The 27,240-nt window shown below is 44.4% G+C and overlaps 1 protein-coding gene across 5 annotated transcripts in view; it reads right to left on the bottom strand.

Annotated features, from left to right (window-relative positions):
* Positions 1–27,240, bottom strand: part of SMARCAL1 (SWI/SNF related, matrix associated, actin dependent regulator of chromatin, subfamily a like 1) — a 60,472-nt gene that overhangs the window by 10,551 nt on the left and 22,681 nt on the right. For all 5 annotated transcript variants that reach the window (XR_005385376.1, XM_038585687.1, XM_038585686.1 and 2 more), the window contains 6 exons: positions 24,762–24,827; positions 17,995–18,135; positions 14,137–14,355; positions 8,018–8,088; positions 4,641–4,743; positions 824–1,006 (listed from right to left, as the gene is read on the bottom strand). Coding sequence is in view for 4 of the 5 variants with exons in the window: in XM_038585687.1 (XP_038441615.1) it covers positions 824–1,006; positions 4,641–4,743; positions 8,018–8,088; positions 14,137–14,355; positions 17,995–18,135; positions 24,762–24,827 (783 nt within the window). In the remaining variant the exon portion in view is untranslated. The remainder of the gene's footprint in view (positions 1–823; positions 1,007–4,640; positions 4,744–8,017; positions 8,089–14,136; positions 14,356–17,994; positions 18,136–24,761; positions 24,828–27,240) is intronic.

Below are 27,240 nucleotides of genomic sequence, written 5' to 3'. Positions count from 1 at the left end.
TGAAGGAAGCCTGGCACATTTCCATTCTTCTTGCCATGTAAGAAACCATTACCTTGTAAATAAACAAACATATCACAACCAAGGGAGAGGCCCTATATGATTAGGGGTAGTGTGGCTCTTTAATACGGCGGTAAGCCCTACAATAGATAACAAAGCCCAAGAGCATTGTTTCCATCCCATATGCTTTCAGCCTAGAAGTCTACGTGCCCTATGTGTGGCCAGTGACATATATCTGCTATCACAGCTCTCTGCTCATCAGATGAGGCCAGTGGACACAAAGACCACGTTCAGGGAACACCCAGAAAGGTCGCCTGTCATGGCTGCATCGGCTAAGCAGCTTGCAATGATGGCTAATAGATGGCACAGGCTGGAAGCCCAGAGGCCTGGGCTGGGGTTGCTGTAGCCACAGGCTCCCCTTTGGGGACAGCTGTGCATGTGAGCTCTCTGTGCCCCAATTTCCCCTCAGAGGAAGGACTCCTAAGATTCCTTCCAGCCTTCTAAAACTTCAGTATTTCCTTCCATAACATGGAGTCGATACTCCTACTACTTAGGAGACTGCTGTGAAGATCTAATAACTAGCCAACAGATATGCAAGGCTTCACTTCTTTTAAGACTGGTAACTGGGGAAAAAAAAAAAAAAAAAGACTGGTAATTGGGAAGTATAAAACATGTTTCTGAGGCCTAACAGAAACAGATGGAAGAAAACAAAACTGGTGCTAGGGAGAGCACCCAGATACCTACTCTGCCCAGACTGACGCTCTTGCTCCTTCTGCCCCATAGCCACACGCACACCCGGGAGATTCGAGTCCCCTGTGTCCCTTACCCCTGGATTCCAAAAGAGCTCAGCAAACACCACCAGGTCAGCCGAGGTGAAGGTGAGGCCCATGTTGGCAGCGGTGATGGACAGCACGGCCACAGCGTGCTTCTCGAACAGCTGGAACTGCTGGCACAGGTCCTCTCGGTCCGCCGAGGAGGTGGAGCCGTCGATGTGGATGTGTGGCACGTGCTGCAGGGACAAGGACGGGAAGCGAGGTGGGCTGCACCAGTGCCTGGGGCTCGGCAGCCGCGGCTCCGAGGACAGAGCCACGCTGCTGTTCTAACTCAGATCACGGGTCTGTCACTGCTTTCACAGCTTCTTGTCTTTTTGTTTCACATTGAGTTTTGTGTTGATGGGATTGTAGATGCACATTAGTTGAAGCAAAAATACAGAGATTCCTTGAACATCTGGCCCACTTTCTCCCAGTGGTAATATTTTGTTAAACTATAGTAAATCACAACCAGGATGCTGACTTTGATACAACGTACTGATCTCATGCCCATGTCCTCAGTGTTACTTAAACTTGCATGTGTGTGTTCTACACAGTGTTATCACTGTGGGTTTCCACATTATCTCCTTCACAGTCAAGACACTGAACAGAGCTACAGGAGCCTGGCAGGCTTGGTCGGTACAACAAGCAACCTGATCTTGGGGTTGCGAGTTCAAGACCCATGTTTGGCATAGGGCTTACTTAAAAGAAACAGAAAAAAAAGAGATACTGAATAGTTCTAACACCACAAGGATCCTTTTGTGGCCCTTTTATAGCCACACCCACCTCCCTCTGCTTCCTGCCCCACTCCCAGGTCCCTTTCGCTTCAAGAATGTTGTATCAATGGAGTCATAGAGTGGGCGACCTTTTGGGATGGGCTTTTTTTCACTCAGCATCATTCCCTGGAGATCTAACCAGGGCACTGCAAGTGGTGGTAGCTCATTCCTTTCTTACTCCTGAGTAGTATTCTGTATGTACCACAGCGTGGCCTTTCACCTCTGGAAGGACACGTGGGTCGGCTCCACTTGGGGCTACAACAAATCAACCTGCCGTGAACATTTGTATACAAGTTTCCACGTAAACACAAGTTTTCATGCCTCTGAGATGAATGCCAAGGAGCTGACTGCTGGGCTACATCTTCCTTACATATCTGATTGAGTTTTATTTTCTTTTAAGGGGCAATTATCTATTTTTTTCCCCTAATGATAAAGACAAGCATTACAAAGGAAATACAAATATGGGGACTATTACCAATCAATTTTTGCCAGGTGCTCTCTTCTCGATGTGTATAATAATCTTTTATTTATTTATTTTTTGAATTTTTATTTATTTATTTATTTTTTAAAAGATTTTATTTATTTATTCATGAGAGACAGAGAGCAAGGAAGGATCACAATTTTTACAGTTTTTGCACTGGAGCATGGCTTAAGTCTCTCCAGTTCTTCATTGGTTTCTACGCTCTTCTTGGTGATTGTGATCCTTCCCAAATGAATTTGTAGGTTTAGCTCAGTTCAAATAAAACTCCCAATTGGGTATTTTAAGGGAACTTCGTATTATTATGCTACAGGAGTTTAAAAAAATAATCAGGAGAGATATCTAAGGCAACTTGAAAAAAGAACAAAGTTGATATTGTACCTCCAGATATTACAATCTATTATAAAACTCAGCCATGCAGGTCCAAAAACTGGTAGTCAGATGGGTGGAATAGAATGGATAGCTCTCTTTAGTATTAATAACTCTTTTTATATTCTCTTGAATATAGTGACAGCTCTGATTTTTCCTTTTCAATAATTATAGCTTTTAATTCCATTGGCTGGCATCCTGCATGACATCATATACAAAATTCAAACCCAGGCGGATTAATGAACCACCTCTAAAATTTTCAGGACAAAAAATTATAGGAGAAAATCTTTATGACCTTGAAGAGGGACAGATTTCTTAAATCATTCATAAAAATTAAAAACCACATAGGAAAAACTAATAAGCTGGAAATGTGTTTCAGTTGTAACAAGTAAAAATTAAACATTATGTTCACTAAAACTTCAACAAAATGAAAAAAAGTTAGCTAATATCCAGAATTTAAAAAGAGTATTTCCAAAGTGGTAAGAAAAAAACAAACCATGTAACAGAGAAACAGGCAAAACATTTACAGAAGAGAGCCAGAAATCACCCATAAATATATTAAAGGATACAACTGTTAGTGGCAGTCAGGGAAATGCAAATTAAAATAAGAGCAGAGATTTCATTTCACTATATTGGCAAAAGTTTAAAGTCTGATAATACTAAGTGTTAATGAGCATGCAGAAGAGCAGAAATTCCCAAATGCTGCTGGTGGGATTATAAATGTGAACTGCCAGCGTGGGGAGAAATATGGCAATACCTAGTAGAGTTGAAGATGGGACTATCCAATGGTTATGCAAGATCATGCCTGGACAGGTCCACACATGCATATGCATATCTGTACTCATATAATAGCAAAACTGTAAATAAAATCCCATATCCATCACCAGGAGAATGGATGTGCCACAGTGACCCAATGAGATACTATTCTGCAGTTATGGTGAATGAGCTAATAGCCGTAATACTACATGGAAAAATCTCAAAAATAACATTGAGCACAAGGTAAATTTCAGGATACTCCCATATGCTGCCATTTCTGTAGGTTAAAATATACATCTAAGAGAAGACCATATATTGAAGTAAAGTTGACAACGTGGAGGGAAGGACTGGGGATAGTGGTTACATCCGGGGAGGAGGACAGAGAATGAATTCAAGGGCTGCTGAGGGGTCTAACTATGGTATTACTTAAAATATACACTTTGAAATAAATACAGCAAAATATTTAATTTATTTTATATAAAAATTAAAATAAGGTGCCTGCTGTATGTTTCTCTGTCCTCATCTCTATGTTTGAAATGTGACAGGGGTGCCTGGGTGGCTCAGTTGGTGGAGTGACCAGTTCTTGATTTTGGCTTGAGCCATGACCTCAGAGTAATGGGATCGAGTCCTGTCTCAGGCTCCGTGCTCAGATTCTATTTCTCTCTCTCCCTCTGCCCCTCCCCCACTGCTCACACGCACTCTCTCTCTCTCTTAAAAAAAAAAAAAAGAGAGAATCATTACATAAAATGTAATAAAAGATGAAGAAAGTCAAAAAGCAATTTATGGTCCAACTTTAACCAAAAATGAAAAGGGAGATGAAAATATGTGTTTCACTTTTCTAATTCTACAAGCTAGTGATGATTGGGCAGCATTTCCACGTGACGTGTTACAACTTCACAAGTTTTGTTTCTTATTTGATGTGTTTAGTTTTAATGAACATCCTTGGAAATCTTTCTAGGTATTTTTCTAATAATAATAATAATAATAATAATAATAATAATAATAATAATAGTAATAATGGCCATAAAACTCCGTACTGAAGTCTACACACTGCCAGGTATGATTATTAAAGCCACTTTGACGGTAATAAGGAAAAACAAAGGAAGAGAGGAGATATCCATATAAATACTTGTTTCCACACAAGAGAATTTCTGCTACTTCCTCTCTTGACCATCTTGTAATTATTTACTTAGAGTCAGGAAAGATCCACTGGGAGATGTTGTTAAAGCGAGGCTCCGGGGTTATCTATAGGGACCAGGGAAGAAGTTAAAGGACACTGCTGGGAAGTATTTGGACTCCACTGTGCTTTTTACAAGCAAGACAGCTTCTTCGGAAAGTCTGGAAACATCGTCTCACTTCTTTGGTTCAGATCTGTCCTCAACCTGCTCAGAACAACTCAGCAGCCGCCACACAAACTACAGAAGCATTCTATGTTGAATTTCGAAGGGAGCTTACCTTTTTCTCAAGCTCTCTTGTAACTGCACTCAGGACTACCTTATGGTGTGCGAACACCAGAAACTTCTCTCTTCCACTTTCCAGGAGGTCCAGGATATATTCACTGCATTTGACAACAGCACAATAAATTAAACATCTGCTTATCCAGTTGAAAGGACTTCATTGCATCTTTAGAAGACTCCTTTGAGGCAGCCTCCCCCCCTAATTTCCCTCCCTTTCTCTGAAAGCTGACGTCTGGCCTACCCCTCAGGCTAGGTCACCTGAATAGAAGGAGCAAAATTAGGGCTGCGGGGAAGCCACCTGGTGCCGCCTCCAAGAAGAGTTCTTCCATTTTTTAAGTCATCTCCCATAAGCAAATAAATCAAAGTATCGTTACGTTTTATGTGTCTCTGATATGTTACTGAGACTTTCTTACTCTCGGGGATCACAGAAGATAATTAACAGTTTTCATTTCTGCTGTAATGTGTTTTCAATACAAACCGAAAGGCCGTCTAAGATCTGAAAATGCCTAGGCAGGGGATTAGGAGATTCCTGACAGTAATCAAATTTCTGGAAGTGTATTACTGAAACATTAAGTAATAGTACTGAAGAGACAGTCGGGGAACGCTCCCCAGGTCCCTCACACAGTAGACAGCAAGGACCCACGGTTATGTCAGTAGTAAGGGAATTTTTTTTTCTGAGGCAAGGGAAGATAGAGTGAAGAACCTTATTTGCTTGCTCTTTATTCTCCCCTTGATTTACTTTTCTCCTCCATCACTGTTTTTTCTTGACTTCCCACCCCCACCGTTAGCCGTGGCCCAGAAGGCTGGCAGCTACCCCGGGAGCTGTTGGAGGTAGAGGGTATCACCCAAGCAGCAGCCTCTGTGGCTTCCCGGAGATTTATGCCCTGCAGAGGGTTCACAAGCCCAGGACAGGTCACTGTTCCCACAAGTGCAACGGGAAGGTGAGTCTCCCTAGACACAAACAGTAGGTCCAGGATATATATATATTCACTGCATTTGACAAAAAGGACTTACTCTGCCTGAGGCCACCCTCACCCATGGGGGTGTCTGGGCACCAGAGAGACACTGCCCTCCTTGGAGAAGGACAAATCTCAAAGGTGTCCTGTCAGGCAGGTGGTGACCTGGCCTCTAAGCATCTCAGAATTATTTTCAAGCACCACTATGGCCAACCAGGGAATGGATTTGAGTTCAATTTGTGAATAGCTGGTACTAATAGAATCTACTTTAATTAGTTTGAGAGACATAAAATTTGCCATGATATAAGCAAGAAAGTTTATTGCTACAGCATCAGAAAGTCACGAGGCCATAAAATCAAGTTGGACAGCTCATTAACAACTGTGGGTCCTGGTTTTCCTAATTCCTCTCTTCCCTCTACATCTCAGATGTGTTTTTTTTTATTTCTATCCTTTCCAAGTCCCTACATTACCAGGCTGGAAATAATCTGTCTACCACAATACCACTGGCTTTTATATCAAAAGATGCCCATTAAAATTAAAACAAACAAACAGCAGCAAAAAAGGGAAGAAAAACAATTAGCAGAGGAAATTTGGGTTTCAAGATTTATAATCTAATTTCCACTTACTAGTTGTGTGACTCTGAGACCCAGAGATACACATGAGATTTACCCCATTACTGCATTTTAAAAATGAGGCCAATTTGACTTACTTGACTGATCTTACAAAGAGGCTGTAAGTGTGAAATGAGTTAGCAGATGTCAAAACTGGTTGGAAATTAGAAAGCACTATAAATTTATCACGGAATCTTGAAAAAGTATGCAGGCGCCCCTCCCCCGCCAAATATGGTTGAAATAATAACCCCCGAGGTGAGGTTATCATGAGATGAGACTTTGGGAAGTGATAAGGTCACACAGGCAGAGTCCTCATGAACGAAATCAACATCCTTATCAGAGGACCCCCCCCCCCCGACCCCCACAAAGAGCACCCTCGCCCCTTCTGTCACGGGAGGACACGGAGAAGACGGCGTCTGCAAGCCAGGAAGTGGGCCCTCACCAGACGCTACATCTGCTGGTGCCTTGATCTTGGGACTTCTGAGCCTCTAGAAGCATAAGAAATAAACTTCTGTTGCTCAAGCTCCCCTATCTAAAACGAGGCAGTACCAAAGTCTGTTTATGAGGTGGTGGAATGGCCACATTTAACATTTCTAAGCAAATGGATGGTTCTGGGCCCAGCACTCCATAGACCCTGAATTTTGTAGGTTATGAGCGGAGAAGAGTGAGGGAAAAGGATCACACCCTTGCCATCTGTTACTCAGCAGCTTGTGAGAAATGGGCTTGTGGGGGCAATTCTGAGGAGTTTCTGAGAGGTAAGTTTCCAGGTTGTAAAACCACATCTGGAGTTCATTAGTCTCCTAACAGTCTCATAAATGAAAAGGGCAGTGCCCCGAGGGTGAGGAGAGCTGGCCAACATTCAGCAGTCTTCCTGGGGTGAGTAGGGGAAATCTTAGATTGGAAGAATGTGGGGAATTCACTCTCTTACCTCATTTCGGGGTACAGAGGGAGAGGCCGGAGAGACTGGGGGGTCTGGAGGCTGAGTGAGAGGGTGGGGTAGGCTGTGTATATCTCAATTTATCCACAGATCTTGGTCCTCACAGCCAAGCTGGCACCGCTCAACCCACGCTAAATTCATTTTCATTGTAATTAAATCACTTGGACCATTATCCTGCCAGAGTCTCACATGAATGTTAAACAATAAAAAATCAGGCAAATGCACGTCATGAGAATTGCCTCAAGTTTCTACCACAGTGAATATTTGAACATGAGTGGGTTTTTCCTTTCTTTAAGAAAGGCAGACAATTTTTCAAGCCACTGAATACATTTAAGAATAGGAATTGACTTCAGCCTTAGTTTATAAGACGGAAGGAAAACTAAGTGTGACAATGGCCACTTGCCCATATCTTTTGAACAAACTTTGACAGTTGCCTTTTTATGTAGGTGAATAATGGCTGAGACTTCACGTCTTTGGAAAATACCAGAGAATCCCCATAGGGCAGCCTTCCTGGTCTTCTGTGAAACCCCGACCTTGTGTCTACAGGCAAGTGACCAAAGGTTTCCTACTAAGGGGAAAAGTACCCTCCTCATAAGTGGCAGCAGTGCCAGCTTACTTGGTTAAGACAGGATCTCTCGAGGACCGCACACTCAGGCTAGCAGAGCTCCAGTGACCGGCCTGCTTATGCCCCATGGGTGATGAGGCTACGCTGCCCTGAACTCTGTACTGAAGGCAGCTGTAATTCTAGTCTCTGATCATTTCTTGAGGAGCACTGAAACTATTCTGGTGGATTAAGGTAATAGGTGCTTCTTTTTAAAGATGAGAGAGAGACAGAGTGGGAGAGAGAAGTCGACACTTGGTGGCCACTTACATGACAGATGGGATTTTAGCTTCAGCTGTTCTGTTGAAGAAGAGAAGGAGAGCTTCTTTCTGCTGCTGTTTCTGTGGAAAGAGAAGTCTGGGGTTTAAAGTCTCCCACTCTGTGAACCCTGGGATAAGCTGACATAATTACCACCGCTCTGAGCTTGACAAATCCTAACACCCGTTTTCAGAGCTGGGAGACCCTGACTCATCCACTCAGTTTGGCCAAGCTGTGGGAACTGTAGGGATTCCATAGTTTGTCATCGGACACGTGGGATGGTAGGTACCCTATCACCTCCCAGGAACTGCTGTGAACAGCCAGTGAGACCAGGAACATGAGAGCCCCCGGGAAACGTGTCAGGCAGGGTTCCCCCATCCACACAGGCTCACATGATCAGCTGAAATGCACCGCCCCCCCTTGGGAAGCTGTGTGAACCACGTCCTACAGTCTGCTCACAACTTGTTCCTTTTTGCCTTCCCCTTTTCCTCTGCCACATTGTGTCCATACCCAGATGACCAAGCTTACTCTGGTCCAAGACTTACTGAATCAATTCCAACTGACCCCAACTAGTCTATTCTAGTATCATCTCAAAACGGCCATTCACGTGTTTTTTGGCCTCACTCCCACATAAGGTCACCGACCTCCCAGGAGAAGAAACCATGTTTTCTTTATAGTTGGCATCTAAATAAATATTAATCGAGAATTTTAGCACAGGAGAGGCACAATAGAGTTTCATCATATTATGAGATAACATTTACCATCACTCTGGGTCCCCAGAGATGACACTCTTACCATCACTCTGGGGTGGCCCTCTCCTTCCACTGGCCAGAATGGATTACAGATGCTCCTAGATTTTTTGTGCGCAGGCCCCGTGAGGCCAGTGACCGACACAATAGCTTCTTCAGGTAACAAAGAAGTGACCCCACAATAATAACATCCATGGCCCTGACTTGTTAGTAACTCAGGAAAGCGGCCACAGACAGGCTGTACCTCAAACAATCGACACCACAGACGGTGGGACAAGCTGCCTGGTCAAAACAGCTTCCTGCCCCTTATCAGTATCTTTCCTCTAGGGCTTGATGAGAAAGAAGGACGATAACCTGGGGATGGGGGGGTTGGGCACTGACAGGGGAGTGGAGCCATGTCACTATTGTGGCAGTGGTGGCCACCGTCCCTTCTGCCTTGTGACACAGGTCCAACTGAACCAACTTCCTGAGAACTCTTGTTGGAGATGCGACTCCAAGATGGTGTGTCTTCAACCTTCTCAGCTATAGACCCAGTGTAGACTCTGATGAAGCTCTGGACACACACCTTTCGCTTCTGGACAAAGAGCTCACAGGCGTCCTGAGGTCCATTCACATCCCCTCAAAGGGTCCCTTGCGGCAGGCCAGGCCCTCTAACATAATGTAGACCCTGGCAGGATACGCCAAAGGGACAGAGCCGGACTTCCAGGCGCTGACCACCTCACCTGCTGTGGGCCTGCCTCAAGCAGACGGCACCCTAGTTGTCCTGGCTTCACGCTGACTCCCGTACCCTTTGGAGACCCCCACTGCTCCTGTCAGGTCCTTCCTTCCATTCCCACTCACTCACTCCACACCTGCTAAGCAGAGAGGGGAGGACAGAACATGGACATGTGGCAGGGAGCACTCTGAGAAACCTTGCCTGTTTGAGACTGGCCACCAGGAGCTGATGAGGTGTGGGGAGCAAACATTTTTATCACACTTGGTTTTGGGGGTTGGTCCACTGGGCACCTGCAGGGATGACCACCCATGCGCCCCAAAGCCTGCCAAGGGCGCCTATCCATCCCCATGTCCCAACGACTCACTCCTTCACATCTACCAAAGCCCTACGTAAACTGCTTTCTCAGTGTCGTTACTTAGAAGACTGAGCTGAAATAACCCAAACCTCCAACTCAAAATGATGCAAAATTGTAATACGGCCTTGGGAAAATAACACATACAGTGCTTTAAAACAACACTTAAGGGATCCCTGGGTGGCGCAGCGGTTTGGCGCCTGCCTTTGGCCCAGGGCGCGATCCTGGAGACCCGGGATCAAATCCCACGTCGGGCTCCCGGTGCATGGAGCCTGCTTCTCCCTCTATGTCTCTGCCTCTCTCTCTCTCTCTCTGTGTGTGTGTGACTATCATAAATAATAAATAATTTAAAAATAAATAAATAAAACAACAACACTTAAGGGCAGCCCGGGTGGCTCAGCGTTTAGTGCTGCCTTCGGCCCGGGGTGTGATCCTGGAGGCCTGGGATCGAGTCCCACGTCGGGCTCCCTGCATGGAGCCTGCTTCTTCCTCTGCCTGTGTCTCTGCGTCTTTCTCTCTGTGTATCTCTCATGAATAAATAAATAAAATCTTAAAAAAAAAATAAAACAACACTTAACAGCACAGAAAAATGTTCATGATGTGGTTTTGTAAACTGTTTTCTTCCCTACCTGATAGATGTTTACAGGGTACCCATTCAGCTTTTAAAAATGTTACTTATATATGTAAATTACATATATATATATATATGTATGTATACATAAATATTTTCAAGCAAAATACACGTACATTTTACAGAAAAATGACTCAAATGATATATGCCAAAATTTTATGATATAAAAGATGGGTAGTTCTTCTTTACAGCATAGTAATAAGAAACACTAAATCGATGTTACTTTTAAGAACTTTTCTACAGTATTTTTAATGCAAGAGAGATCAAGAGTTTGATCTTAAGAAAAGCCCAAACCTCTCCAAAACGGAGTAGACACAATACTAGTCCATTAATGATCTTCCTTCTTTTGCCAGTCATGGGCCAGGAAATTTTAAATAACCTGCATTCTTTGTTCCCGGACTTTTACTAAATTAGATCCACTGGGGTTTTGAATTTATTATTTTTTTTAATGTTGGAATTGGAATGTATTGTCAAACGGCAGAAGGGTGAACTGATACTGTCACCAGGAAGTCTGCACGGACTTGTTCCATTTTTCTGCTCCTGGTCTTGCTGATCAAAAAATTACTATAGACAAAAGAGGATTAGAGTCAGCTTTTCTTAGCCTGTGAAGAGATATCTATTATTTCAGCTGAAAATAAGAAAAAGCTTTCCTTGTACATTATATTTTATAAATGGGCTGCTTCGCCTTGGCTTCTGTGATTTAAAGCTTTTTAAAAAATGGCTTCTCCCACAGGGGAAGACGTGAGGGAGCAAAGAATCACTTCTTGACAGGTTGGCAGTGCTTTGCTGGAACCACCATAATGCACAGCATGCAGGGAAACTTCGTGTTACAAGTAACTTAAAAGTGGGAGGGGCGACATTCTTAGACTCACAGGCCATCCTTACTTGCCTAAGACCATAAAACCACAATCCCCCATTTTAACTTTTTCAACTCAGGATTTGGAAGAGATGTCAATGGCCACCTGGTCCCACTCCCGGCTGACACTGGCTCCCCTTCCTGAATTAAGGGAGGGTATTGCCTTGGATCAGATCCACAGTTGCCAGATGTACCACATAAGTGGCTTTGGAGTAAGAAAGCTTCTGGCAGTCTAAAGGGCCAACCTCCTAAGTTCATTTTCTTCTTGAATGTTCCATCATAAAAATGAATTTACGTTAAAGAACAGAAAAGGGAACCAATTTATCAAGGATTTATCTTGTTATGGGAAAGAATCTAGTATCTGGCCTCAGCGTCTTACTGCAGGTCATCTGTACCAACTCAATTTCTCTCTTTTAGGGACAAACTCCTATTTTTCTAAGATGCCAAGGAAACAAAGCAACTCCCAAGCACTGGACCTGAGAAGAGCTCTAGGTTCCTTCTCGGCTGGATTCTTGAATTACACTGCAGCCTAGGTTTTGCATAATCTGCACAACAGTGTTAAGACTCTGGGGTGAAGAAGTAGGGAGACCAATCACCCAACAGGATGGACTCAGAGCAACTGACACAGCCCTTAGGTACATTTCCAGCACCAGGCATATGAGGCAAGTCATGACTCCCCTTTTTAGGTAAGAAGATATCAAAACATCCCAAAGAACTTAAGGGATTTACACAGCTACTGCAAGTTATAAAAATACCCAACATTCCTGATTTCCATAGTTTAGCCTACTAAATTTCACATTATTGCCTGTGAACTCAGAAATCAAAACTCCAAGCTGCATCTGAAATCATCTTTAGAAAGAGCCCCCTAAAGTAAGGCGAGGGACTACATAACCTGGCAAAAAAATTCTCAAATGTTATTAAATCTTGCTGCACTAAGTTAAAAATTCCCATACTTCTTTTTCTCCTTAGCCATATTGCACAATTTACAGTTGCCCCTTGGCCACTCAATGCGCTGTCCCTCCTCGATTCAAATGCCCACTGACCACTTTTTCTGTTGTCTACATGGGCTGTTCTCTGTCTGGTTTGGGAGGGGGACCAGGTACAGGTGAAGAGGTTCTCCGGGAGAATTCCACAAAATACCGATAGGCTTACTTCCACCACACACACGAGGAACTAAAACGCAGAACATAAACACTCAGATCTTTGCACCTAAAAACATCCTACATCTGAATTTTCCCATTAATATATTTGCCATACTTGTTCATTGGTTTTCTTGATGGCAGAATTCACTCGTGGGCAGCAGTTAGTAAACATTAAAGATTTAAGAGAATTATAAGAAAAAGCTTAAAACTGAGAAAGAGAATTTCCACTCAAGGGTGCCTGGGTGGCTCAGTCTGTTGAGCAGTTGACTCTTGATTTTGGCTCAGGTCTTGTGAGATCAAGCTCCATGATGGGCTCTGCACTCAGTGAGTCTGCTTCCAATTCTCATTCTACTTCTCCCTCTGTGCCTGCCCCCAGCATGCTCTCCTTCTCTAATAAGTAAATAAATAAATAATAAATAAATCTTTAAAAAAAGGGGGGGAGAATTCCCATTCACTGAATTTTTTCTCTAGAAATCGGAAAAAGCCAACTGACAGTGATTTTAGTAACAGAGCATCTGCTTCTGCTCATGTTCTGCTGAAATACAGGTGGAGGACCATTGGTCTGTATGTATATCCACTTCGATGTTAGAGAACTTTGTTGGAAAATCCAGAGCAAAAAGATTATGGCTGCTCATTTCCTCCAGACTACCCAGATTATTACATACATGTACAGCAGAAATTAAATACAGCTCAACAACATACTATACTCTTGTGTCTTAAAAGTTACCCCACTGGTCTTACTCTTAATGTGGTAAAATAACACAAAAAAACTCCATGCATCTGTCTCTTGTCATTCTTATTTATTTTGTGCTCTCCCAGAAGGCTGGGATCTCATCTTGATCTAAGTTTCTTTATGCAGGGTAATAACAAGCCCAGATAATACTTTATGATAATGTCAAAAAATGTCAACGACTGTTATTTTCTTGGCAATGAAAACTGCAGGGTTTTATCCCAAAAGGACAGAAGTGGAGCTGGTGTAAATTATTTTACAGCACTTAGCACAGTGTGACACTAAAGACAGATAGGAAAGTGTTTTTGAAAAGATAAAACCAACACAGTGGAAAAACCTTAAAATATAGGGGTAACAGGCTTGGTTACAGCCTCAGGTCTGCCATGGAGCCGCTGTAAGACTGAGTAAATCACATTCTCTGCGGGCCTTAGTTTCCCTTTCTGTAAAATGGGGATGCCAACTTCTTGCCAACTGTAAGTAACTGTTAATAAGAATTAAGGGTTAAGAGAATTTGAAAACGCTACTTTTGTTGTATGTCAATTTGTTATTTTGACTAAAAGAGGGTTAACATAGGCATCAAATACACCTAGAACTAGCTTCTGTTACTAGACTGTTACTAGACATTCTCAAAATATACTAAATAAATATAAATTCCAACTCTCTTTGAGGGATTCAGAACATACATCACCATTCTGCAGTTGCCATGGGGTTTATTTTTTTACGACCAACTGTCAACAGTGATCTGATCTACATGTGTATAAAACCACAAATTATTAAGAGATTTTGGAAGCAGACAAGGTAGGCTGAGAAATGGCATGGGCTCAGCATCCTTGCCCAGGAGCGTGGGAAGAGGTCATAGCCCGGCAAGCTCAGAGAACCCTGGGTAACCCCTGCAGGCCCACTCCCGAGAAGGAACAGCTCAAATTCCCAATCCCCATCTCAAGCCCCAGACTCACAGTTTTGTCCATGGTGGTCATTTCCTTGGCCACGGCGTCCAGGGCAGCTCTGGCCCTGGTGCTGATCCGGCCGGGGGCAATGATGACCATCTTGCGCTGCTTGGGTGGGAGCTGAGCGAGGACATCACACTTGAGGCGTCGCAGCATGACCGCTTCCTCCAGCAGGAGCTTCAGCTCGCCCAGGTTGGAGGAGCCCGAATAGTCCCATCCCCAGGGCTGCTGTGGAGAGAGAACCAGGCCACAGTGCCCGTTAGGTTCTCCCAGGGTCACATTAACCAGGGTGGGACCTCAACCTGCTCACAACTTTCTCTTCCCATGGCTTTGCTCAGAGAACTTCAAGTGGCTCTAAAGGATGAATAAAACCTCATAGGATAGAGATGGGAACAAGGAAGGAAAAGAGAAAAAGAAAGTCAGGAATAAAGCAACTAAAAACCACTATCTCGGCATTCTACATGCCAAACTTCCGAGCAGCAAATGCAAGATGCTGAGAGGGCTGGTGTCCATTACATTTAAAAACAAACAAGACACTCAGCTTGTCAGACTATTCCTGTATTCTAAACAATGAAATCACATCTTCCCTGGGGCTTATCCTAGAGTCCACTGCACATTGTAACAAGTCCCGTGTTCAGTAATATCTCTGCTTGAGGAGATGCATTGAGATTTAAGAGGCTGCTGTTCATTTAAAACAGGCTATCCCGGCACAGCCGAGAGCAGTGAGATGAACGCAGCATTGCTGCAGTTGGTGGAACTAAAGGGAGGAACCCAAAGCACAAGCTTTTGCCAGCCTGGCTGAGACCAGAGGCAGGTTTTACGGTACCCAGGCGGTCCTTCATAAAAATGGTTTCTTCACTTTGTAGTTCATGGGAGGCAATGAGCAAGAATATCTATTCCCGGTCCCACAACTAGAGAAGATGTCAAAATGAAAACTGTACCCTTCACTAACACTTACTCGAAATAGAACTGACATCTACAGTCCCGCAGAAAATGCAGGAACCAGGGTGTCTGCTGCCTTATGTTTCCTAGCTGCTTGTCTCCTTTCCTGCCTCAACCTCCCCTGGATCATGAGCCACCTTAGGTAGAAGGTAGGCTTGTTCATTTTCAAGGGCCAGTGGACCTAGTCTCTAATTGTAAAGACATGGCGGGTGTCCTATAAACCTCTGCTAAATACAGAAATAGGAAGAGATGGTCAAAGGCAGAGAAGTAAAATGATCAAAAACGGCTTCTTCTTTAAAAAAATACTCTGAAATCAACTGGCAGTTCTCGGCAAATGCCTTCATGCAATGGGGTTGAAAATGAACTCAGCAAGGGGCATTTTCTTCAGTGGCTTCTCTCAATGCAAGAAGCTGGTCAGTTTTAAAAAAAAAAAAGAAAGAAAGAAAGAAAAGAAAAGCAGCCCCTACCCTATGGGCTGCATTAAATGAAAATCATGCTGGGAACAAGCAGATACCATAATTAATTTGGATATCATGCTCCTGTGCCAGCTTTTAAGCTTGTAGGTTAAAATCTGTGATACCAAAGATTTAAAATGTGGAAAATTAACAATCCAACAAACTTATATTGAAAATTAAAAAAAAAAAAAAAAAAAAATTTACCGAGGAGCAGGCCCTGGACGAGGTGAAAGGATAGGAAGGCATGGTCTACGTTTGTCTTCCCGGGTGTTAGTGGGTGGGGGGCACACTGAGAAGGAGAGAAAGGACGAATCTAATAAGGATGGCATGAGGACTGGGGAGATGGTGGATGAGACTGGGGGCACAAGAAGGGGCAGCCTGGGGGTAAAGCTGACGAATTCTGTCTTCAGCCCCTACCATCACTGGCTAAACATTACACCATGAGCCCAGATAGTCCAAGAAGAGAAGATCCTTCTCAGAAAGTAGGTCATTTGCAAATAGGACAGAGGCACAAATCACTCATGAAGAGTTTTGAGGGATCATGACAACCATGCAGATTCTAATCTGGATTGGTCCATGGGGAAAGTGCACTGCAGATTTTGTTAAGGAAGTGTATGGCTTTAAATACATTTAATAACAGAAATTTCTTGCCTCAATAAGCAGCTAAAAATGGTTTGCAATTAACTTTCCAAAGCACTACAATTTACATTATAAGTACTTTGTTTAAACGTTAAGTGGATATTTTTAAAGTACTTGAAAAGTTTTTTGAAAAAAGTATTTAAAAACTAAGGCAGACAATCTTATTTACATCACAAACTTGCATAGCAAGGCTTTTTCCTCAAGATGGCATGCGTAATGAGTAAGCAACAGCCATTTCTCCGAAGTGTCAGCATCTTCGATGCAAATAGTAGCTCAGTATATTTGCCATTTGATCACGAAACAGGACTCCTTAAGGTCTGAACTAATGAGGTCTCAGAGTCGGGCTGGAGCCTCTGTAGCAGGTGCGTGCCACCCGCAAGAAGGCAGTCAGGCGTAGCTCTGGTTGTGGCATCAAGGTTGACGAAGTTACAGCAGAACAGCTGGGGAAAAGGAGAAGTGATTGACACTTGAGAGAGGGGCCAGGGTTTGGTGTTCTAATTCAGGGCCACGTGGGCCCCCGTGGGAGCAGAGTTTAGGAGTTTTAGAAGTCTGACCTTGCCAGACGAAGGCCTGCTGCTGAAAGATAAATTCATTGCCCCAGCAATTTCAAAGATAGAGATGAGAAAGAAAAATTGGTAAATCTTTCTTTCCTGCAGTTTTTCTTCCAGAGTCCAGGTCAGAGAGAGCTAAGATACTAGGGTGAGTGGGAAGAAGATGTCAGCCAGCCCAACCTGCCTCCCAACCATCCTGGTCAGCAAGGTCGCCAACCGGGCCTCCCGCTTTCTGTCCCCCGTGGCCAACCAAGACCCTGGCACACCAGCAAACAGAGGAGTGGTGTCCTACTGGCGGGTGCCACGACCACAGACAAGAAGAGAGAGGACATCATGGAGGCTCAGCTCAGGAGCCTCCTCTCTGGAGGAGGACAGTGCCCCATGCTCAGCTGGCTCGATCAGACTGATGAACACTGATGGATTCAGTGGCCCACCAGGAGGACTGGTGAATGATATAACTTAAACATCAGGAAAATGTCAAGTTTCTCACTTAGAAAAGTAACCCATCTTGGTGTATGTTATCTTCCAGTCATATATGAAAGACAGGAGGGGGAAAGGACAGAGGAAGAGAGAGGGGGAGAAAGAGAGAAGGAATGAATGAATGATGGGGAAAATTTTGCATCCTGCTTTTTTCCCAACACTCTTGTATTTCCCCATGTCATTAAATAAATCTTTCAGTTAAAAAAAAAATCGAAGTTTTAGAAATCCAGGTTTTGACTGCAATGGCACTTGCATTTACAAGCTCCTTCTGCCGTTTCTGGGAGACTGAAGGTGTGCAGGCTGTGGCCCCAGAGGCACCTGCCCCATTGACACTGTATGTCCACAGATAACCTGTAAGTCAGAGGCCTAATGAGCAGGCACATTTCACTGTCACGAGTGGACATTCTGACCGTTGAGAACCCAGCTCCAGATCACACTCCGCTCCACCTGTTTCGAGGCCTCTGTTGTCTTTTCCCCAGCTGCACCCCTAGCTCACCTCCCTAGCTTACCTCCATGCCCTTCTCAGAGCTCTATGCAAATATGCATCAGCCATGGTCCCCTCACTGGGAAACACTACCCTGGAATCACCATAAGCACAGAAACTAGGAAGGACTATCCTTATCCTCAAGGACATTTGAAGGTCAGAACTAGCGGCAAAGCAGGCTGAAAATCTGGATCTGGCTCCCTGGGCAGTGTGCTTCTGATCATACCATAGCCAAAGAGAAGCAACAAAAATCTAAGGGTCAAAATCAGGGTGAGGGCCAGGTGGGGAGGAGGGGAGGAGAGAAGAGAATAAATACCCGCTTGGCATCACAGTAGCGAAGTCCAAAAGCATGAAACTGAGGGAAGAAAGTTGGCCTGACCCCGATGATCTGGGTGTAGAGCTCTGCGGGCCGGGACATGGCTGGTGTGCCGGACAGCAGGATCACTCTCTTCGCAACCTGGAAGACAGAGAGCCAAAGGTGCTGAGAGCACACGACGAGCACATAGGGAATATCCCAAATGTCCTGCTGGGATCAGAGCTGGATGCCCCACCCCCTGGAATGTTGTACCCCTGAGAGCACCGTCACTACCTGGGCACCCTGACCGCTGGCAGTTCTCCAGTTTACTCCTCTGGAAACCCAGGGAGATCTAGTTCCCAAAGACACTACAGGTTGGTCTCACTCCAGATCCCAGTGTGGCCCATACCTGGGAAATCTAAGCAGAGGTACTGTGGCCAGAGAAGAGGAGCATGTTCTGAGAACCTCACGGTGTGACTCATGTAAACAGTTGGACACCACCACCTAGGCTGCCCTTGTCACATGTCCCTACATCAGGACTTAGCACATTATACTGAATTCCACCTTTTCCGTCTCCCTTACTAGACTACAAGTGTCTTGAGACCAGAGCTGTGTTCATCTTTACCTTCTGTAGCATGGTACCTGCGACAAGGTAAGCAATCAGCAAATGTTCACTGTAGGCTGGAAACTATACAGCTAACCAGGGTCCCTAGGAAGATAGAATTAACTCAAAGAATTCAGCATTGGAAGAGGAAGTGGGACTGGGGGAGAGAGCAACAGCTCTGACCCTCTCCTAGAGGGGATCTCTGATATCCAAGTTGAACTCCCTGGTCAGATAATGACACTGAGGACCAAACCCTTCTCATGGCCACGAGAAAAAGTCAGGGGCACCAGCACACACAAGCCTCTACCCGATTTTCTTTGGAGGGAAAAAAGACAGTCACTAACTCAGCTGCACAATGCTTTGAGCCCAGGGCTCCCTGACTTCACTCATTTTGCAGTTAATAAGGACTTTAAAAAGCAGGACCTATTTCCATTTACCCTAAATTCAGCCCAGGTCTGCAGCAGCCTGCTCAGCAGTGCGGAGGATAGAAATAAATGGTGAATTCCAATGATGGACTCCAGGTTCCTCATAGGCCTGACACCAGGCTGACCCGAGGAGATGTGACCGAAATATCCCACGTCTTACTAAGGTGGGAAAGAGGATGAGAATAAAGGAGACACCCCCACTGTTTTAGGCCACGGAATGGCCCCAAATTCCTGGAGGTAAAAATCCACCTGGGCCCTGGGAAGGAAGCCTACCAGGGAGCTCAGTTGTCTAGAAACACCTTGTTAACCACTGTAACCTTGAGTTAACAAGGGGAGCATAAGGCAATGGCATGCAATAAATTACCAAGGGGAGGAAATTAGGTTTTCAAATGGATAAGCTGCCTCATAAAAATAAATAAATAAAGGTACAACACAGGGAAGAAAAATGATTCTTTGTAAATATACAATATATACAACTCTCAAGATGCACTTTTGCCCTCTCAGTGATTGCCAATACCTAATTCCATTATGACAGGAGAGCTATGAATTTCTCCAGCTATAATTTTCCACAGTTCAATTACCCAGGCTCCTAATTTCCTGCACGGTTTAATGCAGACTCATTAAAATAACAATGAGCTTCTTGAATGACGTCTGTAGCATCACTTGCCTTGGCTCAAGACCATTTCAATGAAATGGGGAAAATGAGAAGTCTTATCAATAAGAGAAAATCGCCCTATCATCCCAAACCTATTGCCCACATTGCTGCTGTTGTCCTGGGATGGAGCCTGGGCAGAGACAGCTCACAGATTAGGTGATGGAAAATAACTCCCAGGTTCTCGGTTGGGTATTTACAGGACGGAGTTAATTCAGAGGCCATTCTCCCAAATACTGTCCAGACAAGCAGTGATGACACCGTTGAAAATGGACATTTGTGGGTGTTTAAAAAGCAAAGGCAGCATTATGGAGGAAGAGAAAGGCCAGCTCTGAAAAGAAGGCAGAAGAGCGTCTTATCTGTTCTGGAATGATTTAGCCTGCTCCCTGTCAACACGGTCACCCATGCAGCCTTTAATCCTGCCCAACTGCACAGGATTTATGGGTCACCCTCCACCTCGGAGAGCCTCCAATTTAGAAAAACAGAAATGAATAAAACTAGGTACATCAACACTAAACTGAACACTTCAGAGTCAACTCCTCCGGCTAACGAAAGAGAATGGCACCCAAGAAACCCATAGTGGAGCAACGTAAAAAAATAATTTCTTTGTGATGTCTGAGAGAAATTTTGTCATAGGAACAGACACTGCAGGGGCAAATCACCTTCAAAGACCGAAGTACCATACGTCATGGCCAAAGCCTGGCTAAAAATCCATCAAAAGGGAACAAATCTATTATGATAGATTTATACAATACTCTTTGTAAGAATGAGGCCGAGTCATCTGAAATGAGGTGGGATGATTTCTAAGACATACTATTATGAGAAAAAAGGTAGGAGCAAAACAGTGGTTGTACAACACTCTAGGGAGGGAGGAAAGAAACACACGCGCCCATGCTTACCTCAGCACAGACTAAATTTTACAAGTAAACCTGAGAGTCTGGTAACTCTGGCTACCTTTGGGGACAGAAATCAAGGAGTCAGGGGCCCAGAGGTGGGAGAGTTACTTTTCACCATACACACTTTTGAATATATCATCTACTTAAACTCCTTTAATGAGAAAGGAAAAAGAAAAAGCTCATATATTTTAGGCCACTACTCTCACCTCATCTAACCAATCCACAGAAATGTAAAAGGAGGGGCACCTGGGTGGTTCAGTGGTTGAGCGTCTGCCTTCGGCTCAGGTCATGAACCTGGGGTCCTGGGATGGAGTCCTACATCAGACTCCCTGCATGGAGCCTGCTTCTCCCTCTGCCCGTGTCTCTGCCTCTCTCTCTGTGTCTCTCATGAATAAATACATAAAAATCTTAAAAAAAAAAAAAAAAAAAGTAAAAGGACTCTACTCACAGAAAAAGAGAAATTGCTATTTATTAGGGAGGGATGGTGGGATTCTGAGGGCTTTTTCCCTCTAAGGAAATAATTGAAAAAAAAAATTGAAAAAAATTGAAAAAAAAAAAAAAGAAAGAAATAATTGAACACTGGTCTGACAATAAAAAGCACTGTAAATCAAAGACAAACTCAAACACATACCTCACTGCTCTAAAGCAAGAGATTGACAACCTTTAAGTTAGAGTTTCATGGAAAGGACTGTGGGATTCGGGTCAAGCGGGAATAAAGACGGTTATGCCTGGCCACACTGGCCTTCAGAAGCAACCACTGAAAAGTGAAATTTTGACCCAGTAACTCTGTGTAGGAATTTGTCCTAACAGGTCAAAGTACACAAGGTACAAGTACATGATGATGGTCACTTGCAGAATTATCTCTAAGAGCAAAACGATGTCCAACAGTAAGGGTTAAATTATGGGATGCGCCCATATGCCAGAAGGATCTAGAGTCATTAAAAATTATGACTTTGCCCCACAACGGACGTGTTAACGGTGGTTTTTCTCTGTTGAAGGGAATTAAGGTGATTCGAATCTTGTTCTTTTAGCTTTCTGTCTTGCCTCCTTTAACACATGTGTACATCAAAAATATAACTACCTTGCTTAGTCACTCAAACCAATAGTGCTGTGGGGGAAGAAAGATGTCACACTTCCTAGGGAATAACGACACCAGTTTTCTACAACCTAAGCCACACTCGCCCCGCGTGTGCCTGCTGTCACTGCTCATGTTCCCCACATTTCTGGGAAACGATCTGACGTGGCTATCTCACAGACTGTAGGATATAACCTAATTACCTATCATGCACGTTTGCCGAACGTGTCTCGAGATATTAATTATGAGACTACAGTTCTAGGAGATGTGCTGGTTAGAGGAACAATCAAGTGGTACTAAATTAGGCCCTTACGTGGCTTTTCAAAGGCATATTTTAGTTCTTTCAATTTTCCTCTTGTTCTGAAAATACTTAAGATTCACCTTCTTGGAGTATCTAGATCAGTGGTTCTGATCAGAGATGGGGAGGAGTGATCTGCTCCTCCCAGGGCATGTTTGGCAATGAATGGAGGTAATTTCGGTTGTCACCACTGGTGGGATCAACTGGCAATTAGTGTGTAGAGGCCAGGGATGCCACAAAACCTCCTACGGCACACACAGGACGGCTCTGCACAGCAAAGAATGACCCAGCCCAAAGTGTCAGTAGTGCTGAGACTGAGAGACTCTCATCTAGATGAAAATACAGCAGAGGGATGAAAGGTCATAATGAAAGTGCATAATGCCTCAGCCCCACCTCCAAACTTACCACCAGTCCAGAATCCTGTGAAGTCAACATTACAGATAAGAGGGACTTCAAGACCCTTCCACAAACAGCAGGCTATGTTTGTGGGTCCTATCTTTAAGTGTTAACTCATCCAAGTTCTATAGCAAACGCAAAGTAATCTATACTAGTTAACAGCTTAAATATTTCTCTTAAATGTGTCAATTTGAAATATCCCCATACTAAAGATAGAAATACTGCTTTAGGGCAACCCTGGTGGCTCAGTGGTTTAGCGCAGCCTTCAGCCCAGGAAGTGATCCTGGAGACCTGGGATTGAGTCCCGCATTGGGCTCCCTGCATGGAGCCTGCTTCTCCCTTTGCCTGTGTCTCTGCCTCTCTCTCTCTCTCTGTCTCTCATGATTAAATAAATAAAATCTTTAAAAAAAAAAAAAAAAAAAAAAGATTTAAATACTGTTTTAAAAGGTCTGGCCCAGAAGCATATATTTTGGAAACAAGTATGTAGTCCAGCTTGCCTTGCTGGGCAACAACTGCATGAACAAGATGGTTGCTCAGAAGCTTTCCTACTGGGGAGCCTGTGTGGCCTCAGTTAAGTGTCTGCCTTCTGCTCAGGTCATAATCCCCGGGTCCTGGGGATCAGGTCCTGGGATGGAGCCCTGCATCGGTGGTTGCGTGCTTCTCCCTCTCCCTCTGCCCCTCCCCCTGCTCATGCTCTCTTTTTCGCTCTCAAATAAATAAAGAAAACTTTTTTTCCCATCTTCTTTAAAAAGAAGTGTTCCTACTGTACCTGCAATGATACAGCCTATCTATTGCACAGCTTCTTCTAAGCAATCAGGAGCACAGATTTAATCCTAACACATACCTCACTGCTCTAAAGCAAGAGATTGACAACCTTCAAGTTAGAGTCTCGTGGAAAGGACTGTGGGATTCGGGTCAAGCGGGAATAAAGACGGTTATGCCTGGCCACACTGGCCTTCAGAAGCAACCATTGAAAAGTGAAATTTTGACCCAGTAACTCTGTGTAGGAATTTGTCCTAGTATTAGGACATTACAGTATGGCTGTAATACGAGAACCGCAGTACAAAAGATCTGTTAACATGTTTCAAAAGAAAACATATTGCAGCTTCCCAAAAGAAGGGTCATTGCTCTGGGAAAAAACATTTAAGTGTGTCCATAAATATTTATAGGTAATGTGAGCAGAGGATCAGGATTTTTAAGTTTGGAGCACAGGGCATAATCCTGCTTTGGAAGACACATCCTGTTACTTATTATTCTTAAGACAAAACAAAACTTGAAATGAGCAGGCAGTTGTGCTTTATGAGGAGTTGGAAAAATTAAGTTAATTTTCTAATGTTAGGATGCCTGGGTGTCTCAGCGGTTGAGCATCTGCCTTAGGCCCGGCGTGACCCCAGGGTCCTGGGATCTAGTCCCACATCGGGCTCCCTGCATGGAGCCAGCTTCTCCCTCTGCCTGTGTCTCTGCCTCTCTCTGTGTCTTTCATAAATAAATAAAATTAAAACAAAAAAATTTCTCAAGTGTTAATAAGTTTCACCAACATTTAGCATATTTGTTTTCCCTAGTTTAAGTACATTTAAAGCTTCCTTTTAAGCAACAAACGCTGCAGTTGGAAAGTGCTGGCACAACACAAAGGCTGCTTTAATAAAGCACAAGACAAACATATACTTTTGTTTGCTCAGTCTACATAAACCAAAGTAGATTCTCCCCTGTGGGAGATTTCTATCTGGTTATAAGAGAAAAAGCTACTTCCTAATAGTACTAGTTTCCCCCAATATTAAAAAAAGCTCACCATAGAAAAATGGAAGGAAATTTGGGGGCCTCCCACCGTCTGGGATAGGAGGGCTGGGAGTGTGGGCCAAGCTACACTATGTCCACATCCTGCCTGCTCTGAAGCCAGGGCTCAACCAGAGCGGTCAGGCCTCAGTTGAGACCATCAGAGTAAGGGGTGTGGATGGCTGACCCTCTCGTTAGCAAAACAGGCTTAGGGTGGCCACGGGAAAGGGCATCAGCTTAGAAGGCACACCTCAGCTTTCCCAATGCTTCTTGCGGATACCTGATGGCCTGGTCCCAAGCCTGGATGGTTCTTAGCACCATGAGAGCTCTGCCCCGACCAGTGACTGAGAAGACAGGCGGTTTCTCCTGAGCTGTTCAGAGGGCATGCTGCTGGCGGCTCCCCTCTGCCTTGTCCAGGAGCCTGAGGAGGACCTACAGAGCAGTCCCCATCCAGCCTGTGACCTTCAATATTCAATAGGCCTTTATCTTTGCGAGACAGAAATGATTGCCTCAAGCATCAGTTCCTTAGCAGAAGTTAGAGAAAAATGAGCCTGGCACTGGAGGCCTACCTTCAAAGGCCGATGTCAATGCCTGGACCCTGTGCAAGATACAGCAGGACCCCAAGGCCGAGTGCGCTCAAGCTCCCAGCCTATTCTCCACAGGACTCACCTTGAGGAGGGGCATGGCTGCGCGGCAGCGGGCAGTCTTTATATTCTTGAGGAAGTGAGACTCATCCTGAAAAGAAACAGTCACACAGGTGAACAAGGCCAAATCCTGAATGGAGACAGAGCCCATGTGAAGCTTGACCCTGGCACGGCATCACATTGAGGACGCCTCCCTTAGCAGTTTCTTGTTCAAGGAGACAGCTGTGGGCCTTGGTGAGGACCCAGATTCTGGTGCTGCTTCCCCACTGTATTCTGGGCGAGTCATCTTTTCAGGACAGTTTTCTAACTGTTAAGCAGGATTAGGGACTCTCTGCCCGGCTCCCCTCTCAGATGGCACTGAACGAACTGCAGAGGGGTGGTTTGCTGGTCAGCAAGACGCGCCTCACGTCTGCGCAGCGTGACGCCAGAGCGACTGTCAGGTTTACAACATGGAGTTTGATTTATTTATAGCTCTGCATTCTACGCATAAATAAACTAGAATATGTCCTATTTTCTGCTCATTTTTTAAAAAAAAATTTATCTTTTTTTAAGATTTATTTGGGAAAGAAAGAGTATGCAAGGGGGGAAGGGCAGAAGGGGAGGGAGAGAGAAACTCAAGCAGATTCCATGCTGAGTATGGAGCCCGATGCAGGGCTCGATCTTACGACCCTAAAAGAAGACCTGAGCCGAAAACAAGACTGTGCCACCCGATGCCCCAAAGATATTACTTTTAAGTAATCTCTACACCCAACATGGGGTGCAAACTCAAAATCAAGAGTCACATGCTCTACCAACTGAGCCAGTCAGGTACCCATATCGTATTTTCTAAAGGCAAATGAGTAACTAATACAACCTTAGTATCTGGGGCAGAAATTTCTATTTTGGTACACATTCAAATTACTTGCTACATACCTGAGCACCCACGGCTCTATAGTGCTAGTTTCTCCATAAATAGAATGGGTAAAACACCACTACCTAACTTGTCAGGTTGCTCTAAGTCTTACTGGGCTAGAACACACAAAAAGTCCTTCGAACAGTCCTGCCACTTAACTCAGCACTCAGTGGTATCGGCCACCCCACGATGGAGATCCCAGGGGATCCCGGCTCTATCTCCAGAGGTGATCTGTAAGAAACCTCCCGTTCCATTTCAGCTATGATGAACCAAAACAGACCTCAAAAGCACAATGGAGGGCAGTGCAAGATGAACCCACAAATGTCAGAGTATCTACTCCTGGAAACCCAGGGTGTAACACTCTTACTCCTGTCTGACGATGAGCCCACATGACAGCCAGGAAGGAAAGGGTTTACAGTGAGAAACAGCAGGAAGAACAGAGGATGCGGAAGGGAATGGATCCTTTCAACCAATGGGCTAAAATGTGCCATTATTATAACTAACCACAAGGAATGGCTTACAGGTGAATTCTCTTAGACATCTTAGAGCTGACACTTTATTCCTTCCTATAACGTTTCTCTGAAATCAGAAGACAAGGCTCTTAAATAACTGAAGACAAACCAACATGGGTGGTGAGCAGCTTGCCAAAAATCATATGGCACGTTGAAGTGTTGAGTCAGAAACAGAAGCACATGAATTCCAAAGCCAGATGCAGTCCAGCTTTGATCAATGACGCCCCATCCTGCTGGCTTCACGCCTGTGGGCAAATCACGGGACACCGCTCTCCTCGTCAGTTCCAGCAGTGGTGAAATGGGACATAATGTCTGCCTTAGGGGCCACTGGGACGATGGGCAATTACACCTAAGGTACCTGACACAGGAGAGCACTCAAGAAACGACGGCATTATTCTTCCTACATGCAGTAGAACCATCACCATCATCCCAGGATACTTCTTTTCATGTTTTCATTTCACATGTATACTAACAGTTTTTCAAAGCACACCTGAATTTGTGCCAAACCAGAAATGACTCCCCCAAAGACTCATTATCCTTCCAGCTGTGGACACATATAAACATTTACGTTTCCTTACGCTAAGAATAAGAACATGGTACGGTTCTCACATCTGAGTCATGAGACTAGATCACTGAGGCCAGCAACTGTGTCTTCTTCCCTTCTCTGAGCTCCCAATACTTGGTTCACACAGCTGTGAAAGCACTAACGTGTATTCTAATTATCTACGCATGTTGTCTGTCCTGGGGGACTGTGGTATCTCGGAGCACGGGGTGAACTTTCCTCCACACCCTCAGTGCACAGCACTGTACAGGGTGTGGGGCTGGTGCTCAACAGTTGGCCAGACACGTGGATGAACGAGCCTCCCCCTACAGCCAGGCCCGTGCTGAGAAAGCCCCAGGCTCTGCTGCAATCGTGTTGACTTTTCTGGGCCTCTTCAAAAACGCATTCCTTTCTCTCCTTTCTAGCTAAGATATGCACTGCACATTCTGAGCATCAGGATTTGGGAAGCCACTGTCAGCAGAGGATTCTGTTTTTAAGAGAAGGAAAAATACCACGGGCTTTTAAAATTCACACGTCTGAATAAAGAACCTTTCGTGTC

The sequence above is a fragment of the Canis lupus genome, chromosome 37, assembly GCF_011100685.1.
Source record: "Canis lupus familiaris isolate Mischka breed German Shepherd chromosome 37, alternate assembly UU_Cfam_GSD_1.0, whole genome shotgun sequence".
Taxonomy (NCBI): domain Eukaryota; kingdom Metazoa; phylum Chordata; class Mammalia; order Carnivora; family Canidae; genus Canis; species Canis lupus.
The sequence above is the reverse complement of the archived record's forward strand: the minus strand, read 5'-3'. Positions and strand labels throughout refer to the sequence as shown.